This window comes from Schistocerca cancellata, chromosome 11 (assembly GCF_023864275.1).
Source record: "Schistocerca cancellata isolate TAMUIC-IGC-003103 chromosome 11, iqSchCanc2.1, whole genome shotgun sequence".
NCBI lineage: Eukaryota > Metazoa > Arthropoda > Insecta > Orthoptera > Acrididae > Schistocerca > Schistocerca cancellata.
Window position 1 is genome coordinate 153,853,267 of NC_064636.1, and position 17,294 is coordinate 153,870,560.

General features: G+C 40.2%; 1 protein-coding gene across 4 annotated transcripts in view; it reads right to left on the reverse strand.

Moving 5' to 3' along the window:
• Positions 1-16,539, reverse strand: part of LOC126108760 (zinc finger protein 99-like) — a 178,169-nt gene extending 161,630 nt beyond the window's left edge. For all 4 annotated transcript variants that reach the window (XM_049914110.1, XM_049914108.1, XM_049914107.1 and 1 more), the window contains exons 1-2: positions 16,411-16,539; positions 14,943-15,031 (exon numbers count right to left, since the gene is read on the reverse strand). In XM_049914110.1, the coding sequence (XP_049770067.1) occupies positions 14,943-15,014 (72 nt within the window). In that variant the 5' untranslated portion in view covers positions 15,015-15,031; positions 16,411-16,539. The remainder of the gene's footprint in view (positions 1-14,942; positions 15,032-16,410) is intronic.
• Between the last annotated feature and the right edge of the window lie 755 nt (positions 16,540-17,294).

Genomic DNA, 17,294 nt, shown 5'->3' on the forward strand with positions numbered 1-17,294 from the left:
TCTATTACCGGAGTGCTGTGTCTGTCAAGTCCGAGGTACAGAAACCACTGCCTTATCTTTGGGAACAATTTAACTAGGAACCAGTGTGCACCTTCCTTAACTATCGTAGTTCAGTTTGTCGTCTAGATTATCTGTGGTATTTGGAGTTCTGCCATACCTGTGAATTACATTGTTTGCATCCATCCTCCAAATGTCGAGCTCTCACTGGGCAGATGTTGCCTCTGGCTGTCAAAACTGAGTATTGGAAAATTTTGTTGGCCTGTGAAGTGGAAAGTAATTAAAAATCTTTCAGTGAATTTAATTTTGGGGTGTGTTTTTGTAAGTGGTAGTGGGTTGGCATTAGATTGTCAAGGCAGGGTTGTTTATTTGAAATTTAACCCAGCTGAAAAACTCATGTTGTGCTCCTGTCAGGTTGCCACTGGAATTCATAGTGTTACCGCAATGTTCGCCATTTGGGCTCAGTCACCTTGGTCTAGTAGAGGTGAAGGAGGTACTGGAAGTTCTTGATTGTTTAGTGCAGATGTTAACTAACAGACTGGACATCACCAATAAAATCCAGTACAAGATTCGCCTTACAAATGACATTCCAGAGAGGTACGTTCTTTACAACTTTCTCTATAAAAGATGAAATGTATATGTGCTTTGATTAATAATATGTTGTTCGATGGGGTCATCGGGCCCTCAGCCTCAGCCTATGCTTCTCCCATATTCTCAATATCTATGGGCAGCAGAGCAGTGTTTCATCCAGTTGTGGATTATCGAGCAGTTAATGAGAAGATACTTTTGAATCTGTCACTTCCAAATGTACCTAAATTGTTTTTCTTCATTCAGTGGGGCTCAGTATTTTACTGTCCTGGATCTCAATCAGGCATATTATCAGATCATGTTAACAGAGGATTCCAAGCATAGTACTGCCTTCTGTACAGACTGGAACCTCTACGATTTTAACAGGATGGCCTTTGGTTTGTCAGTGACAGCTGCCATTCTGTCTTGCCTTCTAGATTGTGTTTTGGGTGATTTCAAGTGTGTGTATAATTACCCATATGGCATTGTTATTTTTAGTGCTAGTCTGTCTGGACACCTGCAACATTTTGCAGACCTGGTTTACCAGAGGGAGGTGGGATTTGATGTGAAACCATCTAAAATCACACTGGTACATAGGTTTCATTCTTGGGACATCTTAGTTCCACTGATTGCATTAGAATTGACCAGGAGTATACTGGTGATTTGTGAAAATTCCCAGTTCCTAGAAATAAGAAAGGTGTGGCACCGTTCATAGACATGGCAAATGCCTTAACGATTTAAGAAATTTCAAATGGGATGAAAGTCATCAGGAATCTTTTGAAGGCATTAAGGTGGCACTTACTAACCCACTAGTATTAGCCATACCCAATTTTGAGCTCCTGTTGTTCTTGCAGATGGACACCTGTAATTTTTCTGGAGCAGAAAGTGGCAGCTGGCCTCCTGCAGGAACAGAATAAGATGGGTCTGTGGCAGGCTGATGCTCTATAGCCTATGCACCTTAAAACTTTCACCTGTGGAGATGTAATATTTTATGTATGAATAGGAAGCCTTCGCAGTTCTGTTTTCCCTTGACAAATTCAGATTTTATTTTGAACACCGAGACTTTTGTTTAGAGACTGACACTCAGCCTCTTAGTTAGGTTTTGGCTCATTACTTCCGTAACACCCTCTTAGGCAGTCATTTGGGCATTTACACAACTGTTAAGATTAGACAACACATCGCCTGGTCCTCCCTGTATAACAAAGACTGAAGGTTGGTGGGGGTCAAGATCGTTCAACATGTCACCTGGTTTTCCCTGTATAAGGACATCCAGAATTTGGTGGGGGGAGTGTGAGCTGTAAGGGAGCTGAGCCCAACACGAATTCTCCCATGGGGCTTTTAGAGAGACACCTGATGCATAAATTTTTTATATAGGACCACTTCCACACGTATGGGTGTTCGGCACCTAATAGTTATTATGAACAACTTCTCTTTTTCTCTCTCTCATTCCGAGCAGAAGAGAGACTATTCTGGTAATTATCCAGCATTTGTTATGAATTTTTTCTCTTTATGGGCCACCCAGGGTGCTTGTCAGCAATAATGCTGCTGCTTTTGCTTCCCAGCTATTCATGAAGTTCTCCTTTGTCAATGGAATTAAGGATGTGATCACAAATCCTTATTACCTGCATACTTTGCTGACCAGGTGAACTGAAAGTTGAAGGCTGTGCTTATCTTTCGCAACAAGGCTCAGATGAAGTGGGACATGTCAGTACCATGGGTCAATTTTGTCTTCAACACTGCACAACCCAAGTCCCTGGAGGCTCCTCCAGTATTCCTTATGCTAGCACATCCAGTCAATTCTCCTCTTGTCAACCTGTGGTCAATCAATGATTTGCTTCCAGAACAAGTCACCCTAGCATTAACACAGCACAACTGGCACCAGGCTAGGCATAATTCCAAAATTTCACATCACAGGCTAGCCATCTGCAACAATCATGGACTAAATGGTTCAGTGCAAAGGTTGGGGACAGTGTTAGTCCAAAATCCTAATATTGCTCAAAAAGGGGAGTTAAGGTTCGCTAGCAAGCTGGCTCCTCAGTTCTCTGTACCCTATGAGACTGCCAGGGTGGTGAGCCTGGCAAACCACCTGGTTCTGAATTTCTGCACAAGTAAAACTCACGTGTGCTTATTACCCGGGTGAAGGAGAGTCTGATGTAAAGGGCTCTTTAATGGCAGGGCAGGGGGAATTTGGTTTGGTGGGGGATGTTAAGATATGGTGGGGTCCGTCTCTGAATTCCAGCCTCATGTGCCTGGCAGATGTCACTTCTCACAGCTTGGATCTCGTGGCACCAGTGGTGTTGTGGAGCCACACTGGGTGGCGAGGAAAAGCAGTGCATTTCACAGCCAGTCGGTGTCTTGAAGCTGGACTGGAGGGTGATCCATGCAGGGCTCATGGGCGGCATGTGCTGTTTGGCCGAACTTGATGTGCCACTATCATTATCACCATAACTACAATAAAACAATCTTCTTTCAAGTATGGTAAGTGCCATAGTCTGATCAGTCCCAACGTTATGATCAGCACTCTAAAAGCTGGTATGTCCACCTTTGGCACAGATAACAGCAGGGAGACATTGTGGCATGGAAGCAACTAGACCTTGGTAAATCATTTGAGGTAGTTGGCACACATTATGTTAAATCACATCCCAGATGTGTTCGATCAGGGTCAGAGCTGGCAAATTGGGTGGCCATCACATCAATTGGAACTCACCACTGTATTCCTCAAACCATTCCACCACACTCATGGACTTGTGAAATGGTGCATAATTTTGATGAAAAATGCCACTGCCATTGCGAAATATGATCATCATGAAGGGGTGGACCTAACATGAACCATGGATCTTGTCACTGGTTGGGAGCCTTGTGTGGCTCAGCAATACAGACAGCCGTACCAAAGGTGAAACTGCAATGGAGGGGTATCTGCTGAGAGGCCAGACAAACATGTGGTTGCTGAAAGAGGGGCAGCAGCCTTTTCAGTAGTTGCAGGGGCAACTTTCAGGATGAATGATTAATTTGGCCTTTTAACATTAACCAGAATGGTGTTGCAGTGCTGATAGTGCAAACAGGTGAAAGCAAGGGGAAACCACAGCTATAAATTTTCCTGAGGGGATGCAGCTTTACTTTGTGATTAAATGATGAAGGCATCCTCATGGGTAAAATATTCCAGAGGTAAAATAGCACCCCATTCAAATCTCCAAGTGGTGATAACTCGGGACCAAGTTGTTATCAGGAGAAAGAAAACTGGCGTTCTACAGATTGGTGCATGGAATGTCAGATCTATTAATTCAGCAGGTAGGTTAGAAAATTTAAAAAGGGAAATGGATAGGTTAAAGCTAGATACAGTGGGAATTAGTGAAGTTCAATGGCATGAGGCACAAGACTTCTTGTCAAATGAATACAGAATTATAAATAAAAATAAAATAGGGGTGATGGAGGTGTGGGTTTAATAAAGGATCAAAGTAAAGGAGTGTGGGTAAGTTACTACAAACAGCATAGTGAATGCATTATTATAGTCAAGATGAACATGAAGCCCATGCCTACCACAGTAGTAGAAATTTATATGCCAACTAGCTCCATGGATAATGAAACAATTGAAGGAATGCATGATGAGATAAAATTATTTAGATAGTGAAGGGTGACAAAAATTTAATAGTCATGGGGGAATGGAATTCGATAGTTGGAAAAGAGAAGGAAAAGTAGTAGGTGAATATGGAATGTGAGTAAGGAATGAAAGACGAAGCCATCTGATAGAATTTTGCACAGAGCATAACTTCATCATACACTGTGCTCAAAAGTATCCACACACCCCAAAAACATTAGTTTCTCATATAGGTGCATTGTGCTGCCACTTACTGCAAGGTACTCCACATCAGCGACCTATGTAGTCATGAAAGAGCAGAATGGGGTGCTCCGCGTAACACATGGACTTCGAATGTGGTCATGTGATAGGGTGTCACTTGTGTAATACATCTGTATGTGAGATTTCCACACTCCTAAACATCCCTTGGTCCACTGTTTCCAATGCGATAGTGACACTGAAACATGGAGGGACACGTACAGCACAAAAGCGGATAGACCGATCTTTTCTGTCGACTGACTGATACTGCCAACACTTAAAGAGGGTCGTAATGTGTAATAGGCAGACATCTATCCAGAGCAACGGACAGGAATTGCACACTGCATCAGGATCAACTGCAAGTACTATGACAGTTAGGCAAGTGGTGAGAAAACTTTAATTTCATGGTCGAGCAGCTACTCAATTTGTTAGAGGAGCTTTAAATTTATAAAGCAAAAAACAGAGAACCAACTAAACTGCTTAACTGGCAAAATGACTGTGCCCAATGCCTACTTTGCTTTATTTGACAATGTTTTACTCTAACCACTGCACGCCACTGTTATATATGGTGTGTTGATAAGTTCACCTAGTATTGAGTGCATCACTAATTTATTTAGTTTTCACACGTTTTACGCATGACTCTAGTATGTTCTTGTTCCTTCTCTATTCATTTCATAGACTGCATTTATCAGATAATGTGGATCATCCACTGTTACAGAATTTTATCATTATTTTCTTGCAATGGAGTGCCGCAGGGTACGAAGGGCCCTTTGCCGGTCACATTCCTCCAACCACTTCCCGCCTGTGCGGAATACTGGCGTTAGTGGTAACAGAGGACACTAATTATGTGCAGCACTATGTTTTCTTTCATTTGTGGCTCCTTTAGCAATTTGTTTTATGGTTGTTTAATTTTACCAGGTGCACTGTCACTGGTGTTCAATATTAACATCATTATCTAGAATATTGGCACTTGAGCACATGTCAACCACTGTTTCTTAACTCTTCCTCTTTATAACAATATTACTTATGTCATTTTTTTACTGCTTTTTATTACTGTAATGCCTTTTATAAATTATAAGCTTATTACAGACTTCAACTATTGTATCCCCCTTTATTTCTGCTGTTTCAATTAATTATTGAAAACTAGTGTATGCCAACATTAGCGACATCTGGTGACCTTACAACACAAACATCTTGTGGCTACTGTACAGCAGCTTGTTTTCAACAGTAGCACTACTGACAACATGACTCGTGCATGTGATGTTATTTATATGTTACGGTATATTGATAATGTATTTGACGATGCTGGTGCTGATTCCACATTTAACATTTAACGATGCTACTATGGCTGCAGTACATTAGGACTTTGTTTTTATGAAACAGGTATGCCTCTTCATATTTAAAGTGCAGAAATATGTCAGTAGTACTTTTCATTATGGTCTTTTTATTGTTTTTTTAAGCTGTAGACAATCTGCGAGTATTTATGTTTATCCCATTTTTGCTGCAGATCTGATGATGGTCAAAAGTTTGTGGCCATAGACATAAATTAAAGGAAACTTAGCCTAACTTGGCATCATGTTTTTCATGGAGGGGCTTGCACCGCTTATTGTTTTGTGCTGCTCTATCACAGCACAGCCTTACATTGATGTTTTAAGCACCTTCTTGCTCCCCACTGTTGAAGAGCAATTTTGGGACAGTAATTGCACCTTTCAACACAATCGATCACTTATTCACGATGCACGGCCTGTGGTGGAGTTGTTACATGACAATAACATTCCTGTAATGAAGTGGCCTTCATGGAGTCCTGACCTGAATCCTATACGACATCCTTGGAAAGTTTTGGAATGCCGACTTTGTGCCAGGCCCCACTGACCGACTGATACCTCTTCTCAGTGCAGCACTCTCTGAAAAATGGGCTGTCGTTACCCAAGAAACATTCCAGCACCTGATTGAATATATGCCCACAAAAGCAGAAGCTGTCATCAATGCGAAGGGTGGACAAACATCATACTGAATTCCAGCATTACCGATGGAGGGTACCACGAAATTTTAAGTCATTTTCAGCCTGGGGTCCAGATACTTTTGATCACATAGTGTACCTAACACTTCGTTAAAGAATTACGACAGAAGGTTGTACACATGGAAGAGGTCTTGAGACACTGGAAGGTTTTAGATAGATTATGCAATGGTAAGACAGAGATTTAGGAATCAGGTTTTAAGCTGTAAGACATTTCCAGGGGCAGATGTGGACTCTGACCGCAATTCATTGGTTGTGAACTGTATATTGAAACTGAAGGAACTGCAAAATGGTAGGAATTTTAGGAGATGAGATCTGGATAAACTAAAAGAATCAGAGGCTGTGCAGTGTTTCAGAGAGCATTGGGACACCACTGACAAGAATATGGGAAAGAGATACAGTAGAAGAGGAAAGGGTAGCTTTGAGAGATGAAACAGTGAAGGCAGCAGAGGATCACGTAGGTAAAAAGACGAGGGCTAGTAGAAATCCTTGGGTAACAGAAGAGAGATTGAATTTAATTGATGGAAGGAGAAAATATAAAAATGCAGTAAATGAAGCAGCCAAAAAGGAATACGAACATCTCAAAAATGACATCGACAGGAAATGCAAAATGGCAAAACAGGGATGGGTACAGAGCAAATTTAAGGATGTGGAGGCATATACGACTAGGGGCAAAATAGATACTGCCTACAGGAAAATTGAAGAGACCTTTGGAGAAAAGAGAACCACGTAAGAGTATCAAGAGCTCAGGTGGAAAACCAGTTCCAACCAAAGAAAGGAAGGCAAAAAGGTGAAAGGAATATATAGAAGCTCTCTCTACAAGGGCAATGTACTTGCAAGCAATATTATGGAAATGGAAGAGGACGCAGATGAGGATGAAATGGGAAATATGATATTGCATGATGAGTTTGACAGAGCACTGAAAAACCTTAATTGAAAGAAGGCCATGGGAGTATGGTTCAAATGGCTCTGAGCACTATGGGACTTAACTTCTATGGTCATCAGTCCCCTAGAACTTAGAACTACTTAAACCTAACTAACCTAAGGACAGCACACAACACCCAGCCATCACGAGGCAGAGAAAATCCCTGACCCCGCCGGGAATCGAACCCAGGAACCCGGGCGTGGGAAGCGAGAACGCTACCGCACGACGCCATGGGAGTAGACAGCATTCATTAGAACTACTGACAGCTTTGGGAGAGCCAGCCTTGACAAAACTCTACCACCTGGTGAGCAAGATGTACGAGACAAGCAAAATACCATCATACTTCAAGAAGAATATAACAATTCCAATCCCAAAGAACACAGGTGTTGACAGGTCCGAAAATTACCAAACTATCAGTTTAATAAGTCACAGGTGCAAAATAATAACACGAATTCTTTGCAGACAAATGAAAAAACCAGTAGATGCAGACCTCGGGGAAGATAAGTTTGGATTCCATAGAAATTTAGGAAAACGTGAGGCAATATTGACCTACATTTCTAGCATTTGTAGACTTAGAAAAAGCTTTTGACAATATTGAATGGAATACTGTATTCCAAATTCCAAAGGTGGCACTCTTTGAGTGCAGGGAGCAGAAGGCTATTTATAATTTGTACAGAAACCAGATGGCAGAGTCGAGGGGCAAGTAAGGGTAGCAGTGGTTGGGAAGGGAGTGAGACAGGGTTGTAGCCTACCCCAATGTTGTTTAATCTGTATATTGTGCAATCAGTAAAGGAAACAAAAGAAAAATTTGAGTAGGAACTACAATCCAAGGAGAAGAAATAAAAACTTTGAAGTTTGCAGAGGACGTAATTCTGTCAGAGACAGCAAAGGACCTGCAAGAGCACTTGAACGTAATGGACAGTGTCTTGGAAGGAGGATATAAGATGAACATCAACTAAAGCAAAGTGATGATGATGTTTGGTTTGTGGGGCGCTCAACTGCGTGGTTATCAGCGCCCGTACAATTACCCAATGTTTGCTCAGTCCAATTTCGCCACTTTCCGGGATGATGATGAAATGATGAGGACAACACAAACACCCAGTCATCTCGAGGCAGGTGAAAATCCCTGACCCCGCCGGGAATCGAACCCGGGACCCCGTGCTCGGGAAGCGAGAACTACTAAAGCAAAGTGAGGATGATGGAAGGTAGTCTAATTAAATCAGATGATGCTTACGGAATTAGATTAGGAAATGAGACACTTAAAGTAGTAGATGAGTTTTACTATCTGGGGGGGCAAAATAACTGATGATGGTCATAGTAGAGAGGATATAAAATGTAGATTAGCAACGCCAAGAAAAGCCTTTCTGTCCGAAAGATATTTATTAACATGGAGTGTAAATGTATGTGTCAGGAAGTCTTTTCCGAAAGTATTTGTATGGAGTGTATCCATGTATGGAATTGAAACATGGATAATAAAGTGTTTAGACGAGAAGAGAAGCTTTCGAAACATGGTGCTATAGAAGAATGCTGAAGATCAGATGGGTAGATCATGTGATTAATGAGGAGGTGCTGAATAGAATTGGGGAGGAGAGCAATTTGTGGCACAACTTGACTAGAAGAAGGGATCAGTTGCGAGGAAATGTTCTGAGGTGTCAAGGGATCACCAATTTAGAATTGAAGGTAAGTTCAGAGGGTAAAAATCATAGTGGGAGACCAAGGCATGAATACACTAAACAGATTCATCAGGAGGATGTGGGTTGCATTAGTTACTCGGAGATGATGAAACTTGCACAGGATAGAGTAGCATGGAGAGCTGCATTAATGGGAGCCAAATCCAAAAAACTATGATTTTTTTTCTGCCGAAAATTGGAACATTCCTCTTTAATGTAAACTTTGAATTATTGTTGTACTCGCCCTAGAAGTGGAGTTATTACCATTTTCCCCCACGCCCGCACAGGAAATGGGCGGCCGCTGAATGCATCTAACACCCTTTCGTGACTTCCTGGCGAACTGCTTGGGATTTTCTCGACCTGTTACGCACACAGCACCTTATGTGACGCATACAGCGAGTGTGCAAGGGTTGGCTACATTGTTTTCTGTTACAAATGAAGCGCTAAGAGCGTTCAGTGTTGCGCCTGTTGTTGGTAGTATTATACTTCTTGTGTAAAGTGTTGTTCTGGTTACGATGCCACATTTTAGTAACCATGTATATAAGAAGAGGAAGAACATAGGGAAAAGAAAATTAACACTAATACCAAGTTGTGATACTACAATTACTGAAACAGTGCGTTCTTCTGCTAAGCAGCACATGGCCGGCCATAGCCATGTGACATCTTCTAGCAAGAAGCTGACTGGTGGAAGTGACAGATTTCGTGAATATGTTAGTGACAGTGATGATATTAACGAAGTACTGAATATTGGATTATTATCTTCTGTGCTGAAAGAAAGTGTTCTGTGCAAAATGTGTTCAAGTGTAGGAGTGGAACTAGAGATAACAAAGCACTTTGGTTTAGCTTGTGAGATGAAGATAATCTGTGCATGTTGCAAGTATCAAGTGACTTTCTACAATTCACATGCCAGTCTCTTTGGTAACAAAGAGATGATCTAGAGTGTTTGATGTGAATGTTCGACTTGTGTATGGTCTTCAATCCATTGGAAAAGGGTCTGCTGCTGGTAAACTGTTTTCTGGAATTATGAACTTGCCATCGCCTCCAAGCAAATTTGGGTACTACTGTGAACTGGTAGGATCCTCTGTTGAAGAAGTGGCTTTGAAAACCATGAAGGAAGCAGTGGAGGAATCTGTAGAAATGAACAGTGGTTCTACGGATTTCGTAGTGGCATTAGATGGTTCCTGGCAAAAGAGGGGTCATAAATCCCTGAATGGGGTTGTAACTGCTACTTGTGGTGATAGTGCAAAAGTGACAGATGTTGCAATATTATCAAAACATTGTAGGTGCAAAAATAAAATCAAAGGAGAGCACAGTGGAACCTGTGAGGCAAATTTTAGTGGATCAAGCGGAGCAATGGAAGTGGATGGAGTGAAACAAATTTTTGAACGTTCAGTTCCCAGATACAACGTTAGGTACAAATACTACCTTGGGGATGGTGACTCCAAAGGTTTCAAGACTATAGAGGAACTGAAACCATATGGAAATGAATTTGTAGTTGAAAAGTTGGAATGCATTGGGCATGTGCAAAAGCGTATGGGTGCACGGCTTCGAAGGCTCAAACAAACTTTGGGTTCAAGTAAGCTCAGTGATGGAAAGACAATAGGAGGGAGAGGCAGGCTTACTGATTAGGTGATTGAACGTCTACAGAGATACTATGGGTATGCTATAAGGCAAAATGCTAGTAATGTTAGTGACATGCAAAAAGCACTGTGGGCATTGTTCCTTCATACTGCCTCTTCCAATGAATACCCTCAACACAGCCTGTGCCCAAAAGATTTCTGGTGCAAATATAATGCAAAAAAGGACTATGATCACAAACATGGTTTGCCAGCAGCTGTGATAAATGCAATAAAACCAATTTTTCATGACTTAGCACAGCCAGAATTGTTACACAAAGGTCTACACGGAAAGACACAGAATCCTAATGAGAGCGTAAACAATTTGATTTGGAAAGTGATTCCTAAAAGGGTGTTTGTAAGCATAAAAACACTGCACTTTGGCATTTATGATGCAATAGCAACCTACAACCAAGGGAACAGTGTGAAGTGTGAAGTTCTGAAGGCATTAGGATTTACAGCTGGGGTGAACACTGTACGAGCACTAAGAAATATTGACAGAGAAAGGATAAGAGGAGCAGAAAGAAGAGAAAAGCATATGAAGTATGATGGAACAACACGCCAGAAAAGAAGACAGAAGAGGAAGCTTCTGGAGGATCAAGAATAAGACCCTGTTAATCCATCCTATAGTGCAGGAATGTATTGAGAAACTTTGATAGGCCATTTCCCATAAATTAGAATTTTTCGAATATAGGGAACATTCTCAAAATCCACTCAAGCTAGAGAGATGAAATTTTTATACAGCACTCCTAGTGGTCAAACATTGTAACACAACCATTTGGCAATGTGTTCAGTAATTTCATTTCAATTTAATTATAAAGCAATTATTTGTAAAAAAAATTGGGTCATTAATAAAAAATAGTTGGAAGGAAACTAGAAAAGATACTCCAAATTCCCTCTGTCATAACTGCAATACTAAACCACTCTATATGTAAAATAAAAAAAATTCAAATTTTTCTATTTGGTAGTTTATTCATGAATGTTCCTCAAACTTAGTGATTTTAACATGGGCAGCATAGGCACCTCCGGCTCCCCTTAAACCAGTCTCAGGACTGAAGATCAAAACGATGACGTAAGAGGTGGGTATGGTTTGCAACCAGTTTACAATACTCCTTTTCTAACATAGTGCCTTGTGCAAGCTCCAGTGAACCCATGCGTGCCCACATGGTCTTTTCCCAGAGTATAATGGAGGTCCTGCCAGTACAGGAGTAAAGGAACTGCTCCCTTTATGGGTGATGGAAATGTACCCTCCCAAAGGCAGGACCATGCAGTGGTCTGCCATTGTGCCAAATCCAGCACCAATCGTTACATGTCTATTTCAGTTGAAGTTGTTGATGTCATGGCATTAACACTGGCACATTCGTGGGTCATCAGCTAACCAGACTCATCATTATGAGTGTTTTGAGCTTGTGCATTCAGACACACTTTTACTTTGCCCAGCAATAAAGTCTGACGTTAGTTACACCATAGTTTGCTGCGTGTCTTGTTTTAACAGTCTGCCCAACCTATGATGTCTACCAACTGTCATGACAGGTGCTTGCCCAACCCCCTAATGCCTGGACATGGTTTAACCTTTGTTTCACCCTATGTTGAAGACAACTGCCACAACACTCCTCAAACACCCAACAGGCTGTGCAGCTTCCAAAATGTTCCTGCCAAGCCTTCCAGCCATCAAAATCTGCTCTCGGTCAGACTAAGATAGATTGTGTGCAGTCCCTATTTTACATCTGGTCAGCATGCTCATTGATACTCCATACACCGTGCGTGTCTGACTAGAAGACAAGGTTAGGTGCTATTGCCTGGATGAGTTTATATTGATAGCAAATCCATAGTCATAATGTTTTGGCTGATGTGTATACGGATGTAGTATTATGACTTCCAAATGGAGGCTGGGCAATAACAAGGGAACCATTCTGCAACATTCGAGGCAATTGTCAAATGCATCAATTTATTACAAGGATCTATCAGAAAATAATGCCTCCAAATTTTTTATTCTGTTCTTTATATCAGTTAAAGTATTACTTGTCATGCATATTACTCTGTTGATGTTTCCACTTTTCTGAAAATATGCAGGACCCTCCTGCTGGAGAGCTTTGAATTACAGTGTGTAAGAGGGGTGTGTCATTTAACCATGTTGACATGTGAAAAAATCCTCAGAAACAGAGCACTAATTCAAATAATTCACACACACATGGGGCACCCTTTCCTTCAGCATGACAACGCCAGACCATACACAACCTGCAACAGTCTGACACTGATTCATTATTATTGATCATCCGCCATAGTGTCCTGTCTTGATTCAATGAATTTTCAACTGTTTCCAAAGCCTAAAGAACACCTTCAAGGATAATAGTGATGAATTGGTGTGAGCAGAGGTGAGGCTGTGGAGCTATCAACAAAATCAAACATTCTACAGTAATGACACCAACAACCTGGTGTCTCTTTGGGAGAAAGGTGTTCAGTGCCAGGGTGACTATGTTTGAAATAAATACACAAACATTAAGAATAAAGGTGTAAAATATTAATAAAGTTTGTTTTAATTAAAATGCTTCAATAATTATCAAATAAAAATTTTGAGCCTTTACTTCCCAGCATGTCCTCATGCCCAAACTATACACCAATCAAAAATTAAGTTTTAATTAACTTGGCAAAGGTGTCTTTCAATTGATATAACATCTACATGCATCTCTTAAGGTCTTAAGGAAGTTCAGTCCATCAACTAACTCAGCACACATTGTAAGAGAAGACTTATTGTGGGTAAAAGTTACAATCTAGGCACCATTTGGATTTTTTAGTAAACATTACGCTGTGCTACTGGTCAATTTTCTACATCCTTTATTTGGCTTTCACATTTCTAGGCTTTGTCAGCTCGCACTCACATTGCCACCTTTCAACCTAGGTTAGGCCTTGAGCTGCACTATGGGTCAGTCACTCACCACAACCAATATTTCAAGGGCGGCTAGCACCCCGTTTTAACCTTGTAGCGTTTGAATAGTTCTGTGGTTCAGGTCCAAGGTGAATGATTCTTCAAATTGATTTTCATTCACATGCTGTGTGTTGTGCATACATATCATTCTATATGTCAAACAATCATTATGCCAGGGGTAAAAGCCAAAGCCTGAACTATGCTGGGTCTAACCAATCTTTTACTGTATATAATAAAATTTAGTATATTTACTTTCTTATCATTTCCTCACAGTGATGGTTTAGGTCTACTGTACTGATACTTCTCATCAAATGAATTGCCACACATAGTTCGTACAAAATATAATAAAACACTCACATATATTCAAATGCAAATGCTGCATTAATGCTATCACAGTACTTCTGCAGTTGCACCCAAGATGGATGTTGAAACAGACTTGTTCAGCACAGATAGTTGAAAAGTAGTTTGTGTGATTGTCTCAGGACCCTCAGTTCTGGTTGGCAGAATAAAAATATTAATGGGACCAAGTGAATTTGTTTGCCTGCTGATAGCCAAATACCCTACAAACAGTTGCACTACATCAGATTTTAAGTGACATGTATATGTAAGATTATTGACAGCAGTAACTGTAACATTCTGCCAGTTTCACAAACAATGTGTGTAACAATGTGCAGCAAATGCAGAAAGTGATTATGAACAAACTTATCAATATTTAATAGGTAACCCCACGGCTTCATCGAAACTGCTACCGACATACAAATTCATTCTGCACCTACCAGCTGTGTACCAATTTATGCTTCCAGGTGATATTTGTCTGAAATTTAACTTTAGTGCTGACAGTTCTACTTACACTTGGTTCACATATTCAAAAGTCAATGCCTAATGTTAATAGTACTACAAAATGTACTTCTCAGGTTGGTGACCATGCGAATGTGACTTCATCAATAAATAAATGACAATTCTGATTCCACACCACAATACACTGCAATAATGCATTAACTGCAGCCATACCATTTATAAATGTAATGGCACTTAACATTCACTATAGTCAGTTATTCTTAAGCTGCACATTAAGGTTGTCATTTAAAAGAATTTTATCAGAGCAGAATATACCCACTTTATGGCAACCACCTTATCTGTGTAACTGGATTGTGCATTAAGGTTTTCCATGTTTACTGAACATTAAATTGAAACTCTTGCTCAGTTCTATGTGAGGTTTAATACAAGGCTTATTTCAAACTGTGCAACATGTCATATTTAAGACTGAATGTTCATCAGTTTAGTAAACACAATTACTGATGTTTCCAGCAGTATGACATGAATTGTATGTATTCACACACAATACACATAAATTAATGAAACACAGTTAAGAAATATGAGTAAGCTACTCACCATGGAGTGTAACTCAATTTTTACTTCATCTGTTTCCTCTTTTTTTATCCACATAGTTGGGTCCTGGTCCATGGCTTCAGTTCTACAGTCTGAAAAAGAAAAGCAATCAGATAAGAATAGGTGCACTCTGTTTCCATTGTTACCATGAGGTATCGCTCAAAGGCAGTATTTTCACTCATCTACTGGGTGCAGTAGATGAGCGATTACACAGGAAACAGATTCAAAGTGGCTGAGGAAAAGTGTGTTCAGTGATGTAAGCTCATTTACATTTTTTATGTCATGAAGAGTGAGAACAATCAAAACAACATGCACTGGAAATGGAGTATTTGCAGTTGCTACTGGTTCTTTGTAACACTGGCTTGTAGATACTGTCCTATGTGACAATTTTGGAAGATGTGTATTTTCTTGTGCATGCACTAACTTCAGTATTACAAACAATCAAAACAGTCAATAGATCGAAGAGAAATTACTGGATAACACCAAATATTTCATTCTACACTTTGTTCGTTGTGTTATTTTCAGTCCAATAGGGACATGATGAAAATCTGGACATACAGATTGTTTATCAATGACTATGCATATTCAACATAGGTATTACTGAAACTTCTCCACCTGTATTCATTCACCATTGTATACTCAATTTACCATAAGCATCACTTTGGAATCTTAACCTGCTATTAAAGAAAACCATAAACATGTAACGTAGATTGCACACTGCAATGCGGAAGCTCTCATTCTTAATTACCATCAAGATTAAACACTGGTGAGTTTTTTCTTACGAAACTCATCTACTGAAACTACTTCCTACTAACTGTAACTATGATGAGTGATCTATTGAGTTCTGATGATATGTAATGCTTTATGTTTGACGAATTACAGTTAATTTGTACCTCGTATTTCGCCAGTTCCTAAATTACAGTATTCTTATACAGTAGTCCATTAAAACCCACACAATACAACAAAATGGTATTTACACATGATTAGACGAATATAACGACACGAATAATCAAAGCACAGCGAAAACTAACAAAATTCAACATAATTACAGCATTTCCTTTCATGTGAACTTGCTCAAACCATGAGTTGAAAAAATGCTTACGTTAGCACTACAATCTGGCGCAGCTCTATGTCTACATCAGATCACAGCAAATTATCATCACGAGCATTATGACACTTAAGTCAACATAACCGCACTAACATAGCGAATGTTTGAACTTCACTGTCCGCCTTTTCCCGTCAGTCACGAAATACATGACGGAAATCACGGCATATGGCAAACTGCTCCTGACAACACATCATAATCTCAACCGTTTCTTTTATGAAGATACACGTAGCGACTTTACCGGACAGGCCAAAAATAGCAACCACTAATAAATCAGGTATTTGGCTGTTATGAACATAACCTGAAAAATTACAACATTCACACACCGTCATCAAGTCAGCTGTTATTGTAATATAAATGAAATACCGTGTTAATTTACTCCCGGAACAATTTTTTCACTCAATCTTGTTTGCAGTTTATAAACGCTTATAAATTACCACGAGAATGTCACACACAAATTTCCGCAAAGTCGCGAGGTTGCAGCTGACTAGAGGTGGCAAAAAATAACGTAACTGATAGAAATAACCGGTTACTGAGAAGTAACGGTTACTGCGATAACCGTTCCTCTGATTCTGGCAGTTATTTCAATAACTGTTAAGTGTCAACAGTGCCTCGCGCCATCTGTTGACCGAAGATCGTACTGCGCATTTGGAAGGCGTTCTATAGACCATGGGAATAACTGTGAGACTGCGCGCCATCTGTTGATAAGAACTGTGTACTATTTCGTGGGCCTTCGTTACTTTTAGCATAAACAATTAAATAAAGTTAATGTCCGAGCCGTGGCTGATAGGAGCTGCAGTACAGGCATTAACAAGTACGGTCGTTCCCTTAAGCCATCGCCTTACGTGTTAATTAATTATTGTGAAGGTGGTTCGATGAACCCTCTCCCAGGCACTTAAGTGCGATTTGCAGAGTATCCATATTTTGTAGATGTGTATGTGGATATAGAGGTACATTTTTATCTAGGTAATGTTTAATGTGTCTTTCTTACTGAGTACTAAGTATGCCACAGTGTGCCACGTTTTGAAGGACTGTTGCTCTGTGAAGAAACTGGTGTCTTAAAGTCAGTCGTTGGAATTTTAGTATTACAAATTCGTAGGTTTTGTTGAAAAGCCTTTGTTACCCCATGATACATTTTAGTTGATGTTAGAACGATTATTAGTGTTTCATATTATATGTTTGTAGGTTATCGGTCGCTATTAGAAATATTATCTTCGCAGCTGCGACAGAAAGTACGCGGAACTTCGCCA